Source organism: Nicotiana tabacum, chromosome 10 (genome assembly GCF_000715075.1).
Source record: "Nicotiana tabacum cultivar K326 chromosome 10, ASM71507v2, whole genome shotgun sequence".
NCBI classification, from domain to species: Eukaryota; Viridiplantae; Streptophyta; class Magnoliopsida; order Solanales; family Solanaceae; genus Nicotiana; species Nicotiana tabacum.
In genome coordinates this window covers 163,467,956-163,479,862 of record NC_134089.1, presented here as the reverse complement: position 1 = coordinate 163,479,862, position 11,907 = coordinate 163,467,956, and the positions used below count along the sequence as shown (strand labels likewise).

At 36.6% G+C, this 11,907-nt stretch overlaps 1 protein-coding gene and 1 non-coding gene across 2 annotated transcripts; both read left to right on the top strand.

Moving 5' to 3' along the window:
• The first annotated feature begins 6,483 nt into the window (after window positions 1–6,483).
• Window positions 6,484–6,557, top strand: TRNAI-UAU (transfer RNA isoleucine (anticodon UAU)). Its single transcript has one exon. It is a non-coding gene; the product is annotated as a tRNA-Ile (tRNA).
• A 266-nt stretch (window positions 6,558–6,823) lies between these two features.
• Window positions 6,824–10,962, top strand: LOC107797155 (beta-amyrin 28-monooxygenase-like). The gene is made up of 4 exons (XM_016620019.2): window positions 6,824–7,644; window positions 8,332–8,625; window positions 9,446–9,633; window positions 10,519–10,962. Exons 1-4 carry the CDS (start codon window positions 6,975–6,977, stop codon window positions 10,816–10,818), a joined length of 1,452 nt encoding a protein of 483 aa, XP_016475505.1. The 5' UTR covers window positions 6,824–6,974; the 3' UTR covers window positions 10,819–10,962.
• The last annotated feature ends 945 nt before the right edge of the window (window positions 10,963–11,907 follow it).

The following is an 11,907-nucleotide window of genomic DNA, read 5'->3' as shown; positions in this document are numbered from 1 at the left end:
CTTTGGCTGCAATTTTGTACGGGTCGCCCCAGTTTGTTCCCAGCTTGCTTTCTTATGGGTCTTTGCTCGCTTGAATTTTGACTTTGAGTACGTAGTCTCCGGCTTTGAGTGGCCGGATCTTAGCTTTCTTGTTGTAATAACGTTCTGCTTGCTTCTTTTGGGAGACCATCCTTATTTACACCATATCTCTTCATTCATCGATTTTATTGAGTTCTTTCCTTCTTCTCTCATCATTGCTAGTACCGCTTTCCTGGGAGTACCTTGGGCTAGGTTCTCCAACTTTAACTGGTATGACTGCCTCCATACTATAAACCAAAGTGTAGGGCGTCTCTCCTCTGCTCGTTTTCGGGGTAGTTCTATACGCCCATAATACTTCTGGAAGTATCTCCGGCCATAGTCCCTTAGCGTCTTCGAGCTTTTTCTTCATGATGTTTAATATGAACTTGTTGGAGGATTCTGCATGTCCGTTACCCGCTAGGTGATACGAGTTTGAAATTATCCTCTTAATATGCCATTTCTCGAAGAATTTAGCAGTTTTCTTTCCCTTGAACTTGGTTTGTGTTGTCGCAACTGATCTCCTTGGATAGGCGGAATCGGATGATGATGTTCCCCATATAAAGATGATTACCTCTTGTTCGTGTATTAGGTTGAACGCTCATACTTCCATCTATTTAGAGAAATAGCCAGTTAAAACCAAAAGGAATTGTACATTACCTCGCCCTGATGGGAGAGGGCCCATGCTATCCATTCCCCACTTGATGAACGGTCATGGAAAGGTGACTAAGTGTAGGTGTTCGCCTGCTTGGTGAATCATTGAGGCGTACTTCTGACATTGTTCGTATTTCTTTACAAATAATGAAGCGTCCTTTTTCATGGTGGGTCAATAGTATCCGGCCCGTATGAGGCACCTGTCGTGTGCTAGATTGTCGGAGTGAGCACCACAATGGCCTTCACAGATTTATTTGAGGACACGATGGGTTTGGTTTGGGCCCAATAATCTTGCCAGAGAGCCGACGTATGTCCTCTTGTACAGGTTGCTATGGAGGAGATTGTATCTGGCTGTTTGCGTTCTTAATTTTTTGGCTTCCTTTTTGTCATTTGGAAGTGTGTCGTCTTGCAAATAAGCGATAATATGATTGCGCCAATCCCAAGTTAAGCTTACATATTTTACCTCAATCTGGTCTAGTGAGGAGTTGAGGATGTGGACTACACTTTTATCCCCGGTCGTGATGCATTTGGTAGTTGCGGCCAATTTGGCAAGGCTGTCTACTTTAGCATTCTGCGCACACAGGATCTGGTCGAGTTGGCAATCGTCGAACTCGAGCAGCGGCTTACAGATCTCGGTCTGATATTTTTGCAACTTTTGTTCATTGATTTGGAAAGTCCATGTGACTTGGTTGACTAAGAGTTGGGAATCACAATGGAGTTTCAACCGCTTTGCCCTATACTTGAGTGCTAACTTTTGAAGTGAGCTTGGCAAATGGAAGGTAGAGGAGGAAGAGTTTGAAATCTACCATGACCTACATGATATAACAAGAGTCCTTGATGAGTAAAGTCAATTCTTGAAGCTCATATGTCACATTAGAACTATATGTGCATGCATATTTGACTTGTCGCCTTGTTGATAATGCATAAGTAATGTGGGTAATTGTTGGTCCCAACTGAAAATGAATGACTCACCATTGACTTGCTGAAATGACCTTTCACTTTGAGGATGTGGGAACTAATCTATTTGCTTGAGGACAAGCAAAGACTTAAGTTTAGGGGAGTTGATAAGTGTAGATTTTGACCACTTATTAGTACCTTTTTACTTTTATTTTAGTTCGAATGTATTGATTTATGTCCCCAAAACTAATGAAAGTGTGCAAATTACAAGAATGTTGGAGATTTGAGCTAAAATGAAGAAATCCAACTCAAAAAGGAGTGTTCCAAACCACAACGCGAGAAAGGGTGCAACATACTAGAAGTGCGGTCTGCAAAAGTATTTTTGTGACCGCAGAAGCAAGTGCAGACCGCAGAATTCTCTCTACGGCTGTAGAACTGATAAAGAAGCTCAGTAGTACTTGAAAGCAGAAGTGTCGAGCGCACACAATTTGTACGGCCGCGGAACATGATTTGCACTGACAAGAATTCAAAAAGTTCATAGAGTGCGCAAATGACCAAGACTGAAGCCTTGCCTAAAGTGGGGCCGCAGAAGCTGAATTGCAGTCGCAGACTAATTTGTGCAGCTGCAGAATCCAATCTCCTGTAAAATCATGCAATGTGCAGACCCCACATGGAATTGTGCGGCTGCAAAACCTCCTAAGAGGCATTTTTATCAGTGAATTTTAGGCCACTATAAATAGATGAAAATTATATTTTTAGGTCAAGTTTTGAAGTTCTAGCAACTGTAGTCGTTGTAGTTTTCCATTTTAGGAAATTTGTGATCGTTTTGGGATAAAAATATCATAGTTTATCATTTTAATTTTATAATATGGGTTTAATTAGTATTTCTCCTTTATTTTCTTTATTTTCTACTAAGAGTAGCTAGTTAAGGATTTGACTAGCCTAATTAAAGGGTTTGAACTAGAGATGGGGAAAATCTGATCTGACTCATATCAACTAGTTAGCTTGATACCCATTTGGGCTTGAGGAAGCCAAATTAGGCAAAAATCACTCTATGACCGAGAGGTATTGAGTGGGTAACTTAGAGTTGAGAGTTATAATATACCCCGATCAATAAAACAAGTGTTAAAGTACTTAACCCATTAGGCGAACACCTAGGTAAAGGTTACATTCCTAGGCCTTTTTACCCATTTGATAAAAACAACAAAAACGATTGCTTGTTTCCTAGTTTCTGGTCATTAATTTATAATTGTTAGTGTTAATTTAGAAGTAGAAAGCAAAATTCCTTGTTTGGAAGTGCAATTGAGTTATTTCATTTGCTCTCATCAAATGTAAACCTTAACTCCCATATTAAACTCCCTATAGAAATCAACCCGATTCTTGTTAGGTACTATTCTTCCAACGACCATTTTTACTCACTATTGAGTGCAGATTGGACGTGGATCTGTCCCGGTGATGGATAATGCATGCTCCACTTCCATCGTCTACCATGATATGTTTGACATCGATATCTAAAATGCACAAAGTAATGACGATAGCATTATTATGAGGGAAAGTCAAATCGTCGGCATCTGACTCGTCGAAGATGATACTTTCTTCGAGTCTGTCATACCATTCACGGATGATAGATCATTTGAGTTTGTGAGTGATAGTGAATTTAACATTGTTGATGGAGGCGTTGTCGCTGCCGTCGATAATCATGTTGATAATACGAGCTGGTGACAACAACTTTGTCGGGACTTAATGTTCGCGTCCTCTGGCAAAGTTATTTCTCCCCTTACCGCTCAACAATTCTTTGAAGTGTCCCTGCCGCAACATGTTTACAACAGGGGATTTTGTTTTCTACTTCTAAATTAGAAACATGCAATTTTTTTTTTGTTCTGCGCTCCTAGTGGAATTCGCCTAGGGCATCGAATTTTCTGGTACTCGGATCGGATCTCATCTTTGGCGGCCACTTCATCTTCGTTCCGGGTTTCTCCGGGGCATAGACTATTTCTGTAGGTGATACCAAAAAATAATGAATAGATAATAAGGGGGCATACCTCTCTCGTTCCGCTGAGTCCCCATTCTTGGCCTAGAGGGGCCTTCTTTATGGTGGAGAAAAGGTGGGGTGAGGGCCTTGATGTATGGCTGGTGTCATTCCCTATCGGTCTATGAGACTGGGTGATCTCTCCTGATGTTGTCTCTTCGTTTCTTTCTGGACTCGGCTAGTACCGAGATGAGCTGATGAGTTGGTCAACTGAGGTCGTTCTCATCTGCTGGGACTCCAACATAGTAAGCATTATGGATCTCGTCCCAAGTGGTTGTAGGGCATTTCATCAATCGGCTCAGTAGTTTTCTAGTCGCTCTCGAACCATCTCTGCTTAACCCATTTTGAAAAGTCGCGACCACCCTTCCCTCAGACACATTTGGTAGGGTCATCCTAACCCTATTGAATTAGGCGAGGAAGTCCCTCAGTCCTTCTCTTAAGGATTGATTGATGGCGAATATGTCGTTTAACTCTTGTCTCAACTTTCCTTGGTCCGGCATGCGCCGTTACGAACTTACCAGCCATTTCCTCGAAGGTTTCTATAGAGCGGGCTGGTAGCTGTGAGCACCATATTAATGCCCCTACCATAAGAGTTTCACCAAATTTCTTCAACAAAATAGAAGACACTTGTTCGTTGGTAAGGTCGTTGTCTTTCACGACGGTGAATTAATGAGTCATGTGGTCTTCGGCCCTGGGCCGGTCTCTATTAGTCTGTGAATGCTTCATTAATGCTAACATGACTTAATCATATTACAGATAATTATTTACCATATAATCATATCTTCAACAAAATAAAAGACACATGTTCCTTGGTAAGGCCGTTGCCTTTCACGACGGTGAATTAATGAGTCATGTGGTCTGGGCAGGTCTCTATTAGTCTTTGAATGCTTCATTAATGCTAACATGGCTTAATCATACTACAGATAATTTTTTACCATATAATATTTTTTTACCATATAATCATATCGTCAATTAATTTAATAAGATTCAATAAACGTTAGCCGTGCGTCTTCTTATACACAATAAATATGGAATCGCTTTCTTGTATCTTAATATTACTCTATACCAAAGATACTGATCAGAATGCAAGACAGTGAAATAGAGCTCTTGTTTATGTCTATTCTCCTACTACTTATAACTCTCTTTCTCTTTTCAATTACTTTCACTTAATGCTAAAACATCCAATGGCCGCACAAATTAAATGATACTTGCCCTTTTCCTTCCGTTTCTTTTCTCTTCCCACTTATCTTATTTTTTTATTTTTAGAGAGAGAGATGCATGGATTATGCATATAATTTTATGTACTTTTTTCATGGCAAGGCTACTATAATTTGTATATATATTGATGTTAAATTCTTATATTATCAGTAAAAAGAATGTGTTAGTGGCTGCGGTAGCTTTGTTATGTTTCTAATTCTTGAGATTATATATCATATAGCACAGCTATATGAGAAATATGTCCATGCTTATCCTCTAATTTTGTGATATAATTTCAATTGTTCATATCACAAACGTGTGTATAACCTGCAAAATAAATTGATGTAACGTGCACGCATGCACGGATAATTATATCAACAAAAGCATAAAAAGCAACGCTCATTTTCAGAGTAAGATTTACGTAAGAAACTAACATATACTTTAACATAAAGAGTGTAGACATTTCAATTTTATTGGATCAACATCGCATATACAATTTTGGCTAAACCTTAAATTAATTCAAGAAATATTACCAAATCATGATTAAGTTTTTAACTTTATTTTGAAGTCCACCTTCATTCGGCTCTTAATCTAGATGGGCTTCACAAGATGGGTCCACTTTATTAGCTCAAGGTACATTAGAATGCCACTTCATCCAAAATATCAGGGAGAAATTCAAAAATAACAAGATTATAAGAGGTAACTGAAAATAGTAACAGTTTTAAAAGTAATCGAAATTTAGCTACTTTTGATGTAAAGATAAATCTGAACGAAAACACTATTTAAAATCCAAAAATATTCCAGCATAATATATTGGAGTTCGAAGTTTTTACATGTGAACTTCCAACATTATATACTGGGGTTCCAGCATAATATAATGGGGTTCCAACATAATATACTGGAGTTCCAGCATAATATGCTGGAAGTTCATACACATGTACTCCAATCTCCAGTATATTATGCTGGAACTTTCCGTGTGTTGGAGTTCCAGCATAATATGCTGGAAGTTCATACACATGTGCTCCAATCTCCAGTATATTATGCTGGAACTTTCCGTATTGCAGCAAAATAGTGACTATTTTTCAATGACTTTACAAACGCTGACTATTTTCAATTATCATTCCGAAAATTGACTAGCCCGTGCTATTTTCGCAAAATATCAAACACATGCCATATTTCAAGTACTGTGGCATAACAAGTTAGAAGGGATAGTTTGGTTGGGGTTTTGAAGTTTTAATCTCCACGTAAAAACCATCATTAATTTATATAATGTTTGATTGCTCTTTTTATTTTATAAAACATACTAGCATAACTTAAGCAAGAATTTATATATTATTTTTATGCAGAAAAGAATGTGAAATAAGAATATGAATACTAGTAATACATGAGAACACTAAAATGGAAAAAATAACCCTTACAATAGTAGAAAACTTTTTATGCTGTTTAAAAGTAAACATATACTTTAACTACACATTGTATACTAATATACAATATAGCCAACTATTCATTCAACCAAACAAAATATCTCCCTACTACAATCCTTACATTACTAATATTTGCATTACAAATCCTTGCATGACTTGTCTTAAACCAAAAGTGAGCTTCTATATTACTGTTTAATTAAATTATTCATGATACTCCAGCACATAAGCGGTCCCGTAGCTCAGTTGGTTAGAGCGTTGGTCTTATGAGCCGAAGGTCGCGGGTTCGAGCCCCGCCGGGACCAAATTTGCCACCGTGCAACTTAAATTTTGGTTCTTTGGTCGTCGCATCTTGAATTTGCGCAGGACCATTAGCTTCTGTAATAGAACAAAGTAATGCACACAAAAGAATTAAAATCAAGAAATTATATACATAAAATATAATGTCTTCGTCATTGCGTTAATTTAAATTTCTTAGAATATGGAATAAAAAAGAGAAACATTTTTTCCGGAAAAGATTTCGCTATTATATGAGTATGAATTATCAACAAAGTCCTCTACTTCATCTCTCGTATTTTTCTATTGATGTTTAGTGCCACTCTTTAGCTCCATTGCACTCCACTATAAGTATATGTGCACACTTCAATTACCAAAACTCATCTCATTTCATGTGGTAAAAGCTATATATTATACTCCATTATTTAAGCTTTTACCAACTTGACATGGAATTGTTCTTTCTGGCTCTCCTCCTTTGCATCTTCGTGATCTTGTTGGTTTCACTCTCCTTTCAACTACTCTACTTCAACAAAAGCTCAGTCTTGGCCGGAACCCTACCTCCGGGCAAGACCGGATGGCCGGTCATCGGAGAAACCCTCGAGTTTCTCTCAACTGGTTGGAAAGGTCACCCTGAAAAATTCATCTTCGATAGAATGTCTAAGTACTCATCTAGCGTCTTTAAAACTCATCTTTTAATGGAAAAATCAGCAGTCTTTTGTGGTGCTACCGGTAACAAATTCTTGTTTTCTAATGAAAACAAACTTGTACAAGTATGGTGGCCTAATTCCATCAAAAAAATATTCCCATCTAATTTGACTCAAAACTTTAGTATAAATGAACAAGGCATTAAAATAAGAAGATTGCTTCCAAATTTCTTGAAGCCAGAGGCTCTTCAACGTTACGTTGGGATTATGGATAAAATTGCACAACGCCATTTTGCGACGTGTTGGGAAAATAAAGGCCAAGTACAAGTTTACCCTCTTGCCAAAAGCTATACTTTTTGGCTAGCTTGTCGATTATTTGTGAGCATTGAAGATCCTCAACATGTTGCTGAATTTGCTAAACCCTTTAGTGTTTTGGCTGCTGGATTGATTTCTATCCCCATTGACTTGCCAGGTATTGAAATGTGTGATCATTTCGTCTAAAATTTTAAACTGCTAGCGAAAATACTTTTGTTTATTTAACTATATTTTGTCACGATGCAAGTTCGTGGCATGTATTATCACTAATTGGTCAAACAGACCTCACTAATTTATCCCTTAGGCTACGTCATTATCAAGCCCAAAAACGTTCGTACCATGTGAACTTGTGCTATGCTTTATAAAGCTCTTTACTTTTCTCTTTCATTCTGATATGGATTAGCCTTAGGTGACATTGACTTGCCAGGTATTAAAACGTGTGACTTTCTCACCTAAAAGCTTAATTTATTAGATATAACAATTGTTTTATTGTTTAATTATATCTATCATGATCCACGTTCATAGCACGTATTGTCCACTATGGCCCAACAGACCTCATAGATTTGTCTTGTGGGTTACGCCATTATCGAATCCCAAAGTACGTATACTATATGAACTTGTGTCATGCCTTATAAAGGTATTCAATTTCTCTCCTATTTTTGGAATTCGTTTTAGGTGACATGTGCATCTTTTTCAGTAAATTGTCAGTCTAGAAGCTTGCTAGTCATGCTTGACCCACTCATCAACCCACCCTATATCATGTGTATCACAATATTTTTAACATGTTTAGTTTTTTTCAAGTGCGAGCTTCACTTTTATTTACTTAATTATATTTGAACACAAGGAACGGCATATAATCGTTCGATCAAAGCCTCAAATTTGATAAGAAAGGAGCTATTGAGAATCATAAAGCAAAGGAAGATTGATTTGGCAGAGGGAAAAGCATCGCCAACACAAGATATATTGTCACACATGCTGTTGACAAGTGATGAAAGTGGGAAATTTATTCATGATTTGGAAATAGCTTCTAACATTTTAGGGTTGTTGGTTGGTGGACATGACACTGCTAGCTCTGCTTGCACTTCCATTGTTAAGTTTCTTGCTGAGCTTCCTCAGGTATATGAAGCAGTCTATAATGGTAAGCATTCACTTTAATTATCATTTGATTCTCTTATGCTTCTTTTCTTTCTAATTTTAAAACAGGTATTCATTATTATAATTGGTGTTTCACCATAAAATTTTCAATTTTCACTAGAAGATCAATTTTGAAATATTTCGAAAATTTGAAAAACTCCAAAAAGTTGTTTTTCAAAATTTTCACTCAAATCACTCACAAAAATGCAAAAACAACCCAAAAATATTTATGTCCAAACACAACTCTAATTTTCAAATACAATTTTCACTTGAATCTTTTTTTACTTTTTTGGAATTTTACAATTCTTATGTCCAAACACCCACTTACCATGAATGGTGAGATAGAAATTGGCCGGCAAAACTTAGATTGTATCCCTATAGTCCGGAAGAAATTAAAAAGAGAGGAAAAGATTTATGGTAAAAACTTATCCACACCGAATATTTACATCTAGTAGTGACAAAGTGAATAAAAAATTTATTATTTATCTATGTTATCCACTAAAAATTAGGTTGGATAATGAACTTTTTAAAAACGGGTCAAATTGGATCAGAACCATATTATCCACTTAGAAAATAGATAAAATTTTACGTATGTAAAGACTTTAATTGGGGGTTCCTCAAATTTGGAAGACTAGAAATTCTCTCAAAAGTGATCATATTCAAGAAGTCATGAATACTATGGATATTCATATTATTCAGCTTTTCAACTCGCCCATATGTGACCTGATCCGCCTGTTTACCACCCCTATTTACACCTATCAAAAGCTGTTAACTTGTCTTTTTTCTGTTTTCTTTGCTCTCTTTGTTTGTGTGTGATAAAACAGAGCAAATGGAAATAGCAAAGTCAAAATCAGCAGGAGAATTATTGACGTGGTATGATCTTCGGAAGATGAAATACTCATGGAACGTAGCATGTGAAGTTTTAAGACTTGCGCCACCTCTCCAAGGTGCTTTTAGAGAAGCCATTTCTGATTTAAACTTTAATGGTTTCTCCATTCCCAAAGGATGGAAGGTATAATAATTACTTCATATTCCTTCTAAATTCCTTAATTAACACATTCTTGCACCAATAAAAGCACAAATATTTTCGAAAAATAATTGGCTTCACTAAATAAGGGATCTTTATACAAATAACTAGTTGAATTTACTGTTTACTTTTCTTATCCGATAGACATAGATATACATTGATTTACTACTAAAAAAGGGGTAAAAGTCGTCTATATTTTATAATTATTTTTTTAATTATAATATAATTATTATAATATCACAAAGTGGGACCAAGTATCGGTCGCTACACAAAAAAAGTATTGACTAAGCAAGTCTGACCATTTTGGTCAAAGGATTGACCAGTTTATTGACCGTTATCGGTTGGTATCTTTATCCCGGCCAATAGCGCCAAACTTTACCGACCGCCTTCGGTCGGTATGTAATTAAAAAAATTGCTTTTTGACTATTCCGTCTAACCCGGACAATTTTGCGGTCAGCTTTTTTGACTGACCGATGGCGGTAGGTAGCTTCTGGCAGAGGCAGATTTAGGATTTCTTAAATATGTGTCCACTGAAAAAACAAGAAAAAAAAGTATTAAGTGGGATCGATCCATGTTCCACAGGTAAATAATCCAATAGTCAACCAAGTATGTCATTCAATTTTTTTGGAGCATGAATGCCAACAGATAATATTACACTAATTCTAGAAAACATGTACATAAAACACCTAGTTTGACGATGAGAACATGGGTTCATGTGCCCCACGACTGGGGCTATAAATCCGCCCCTGGCTTCTAGACGGTTTTAAGAGAATTTATAGTAGTGATTATGCATGATTACACACATATTATACATGAATTATGCAGTTGAGTAGACGGCTATTTAGGTTAATTCTTTAATTAATAATGCAGCTATATTGGAGCTCAAACACAACCCACAGAAATCCAGAATGCTTTCCTGAACCTATGAAGTTTGATCCATCAAGATTTGAGGGAAGAGGACCAGCTCCTTATACATTTGTTCCATTTGGAGGAGGTCCAAGAATGTGTCCTGGAAAAGAGTATGCAAGATTAGAAATACTTGTGTTTATGCACCATCTTGTTAAAAGGTTCAAGTGGCAGAAAATTATTCCTAATGAGAAAATCATTGTTGATCCAATGCCTGTTCCTGCCAACGGTTTTCCTGTTAAACTTTACCCGCACCAACCTTAAAGGATTCTTTAATCTGGATTTATAATTTATCAATATTTTTCAGTTTGTCCACATGTTGGCTTGGGATCTATATAACATTCGAGATTAATCATTGTTTCAATTTAAGTAGATTATGTTCTTATTAAGACCTGTTATCTAGCAGAACCTGTGAGCGGTCGCAGTGAACTTTAATTATTAAAAGATCTGGCCAAAGAAGGTGATAACCCCGTAGATTCATTCCCATGGTTCGATCCTTTCCAATAAAATGTGGCATGATAGAATTCTGATCGTTTTTACGCGAGAAAGGGGGACCATAAGTATTCATCTAGCATACAAGTACCGTAAGGGGTGGAGCTAGCCCTTCGGATACGGGTTCGGCTGAACCTTGTAACTTTTCTCCAAACCTTGTAATTTTGTCTTAAAAATTATTGAATTATGTACAAATTATTAATTTAGAACCTAGTAACTTAAAAGAATTAGAATACTAAACTCATCATAAGTTTCAAATTTTGGCTCTACCTTTGATAGCCGTACATAGGGGTGGGCGTTCAGCAGTTTGGATTGAATATGAAACTTTCGGCTTGGATATTCGGTTTTTGGATTAAATAAATGACAATACAAATCCAATCCAAATAAGCACGGATTTGATCGGATTTTTTCAGTCGATTTTGGATTAATCAGTTTGGATATTTTGGATTTTCGGTTGAGCCTATAAATTTTGATGTTTCTTCTTCTTCTTCCAAAAATAAACACCTAAATAATGTATTCATGTTAAAGTACCTAAAAAGTTCATGTTTCTTGATCACACCCAACTATGCCTTATAAAAAGGACAAAGCGGTCGTTGCAAATATATTCCGGTACGGTTAACAAGTCCGGAGTCGAATCCCATAGGAAATTAACATATCAATCACAGCTATTAGACTAACAGAAATTCACGTATTCAATCTTTAGAGATATTTGAGTAACAAATTAGATGTTTATTAACTAAATATTACGTAATAAAATTGCAATAATTAAGAACTAGTTATAAACGGTTTGTAAGCAAGAATGGGAATGGTCTAAGGTTCCGATTTCCCCTCTTGTCGGAATCCTTTCAGCTATATTTGCTA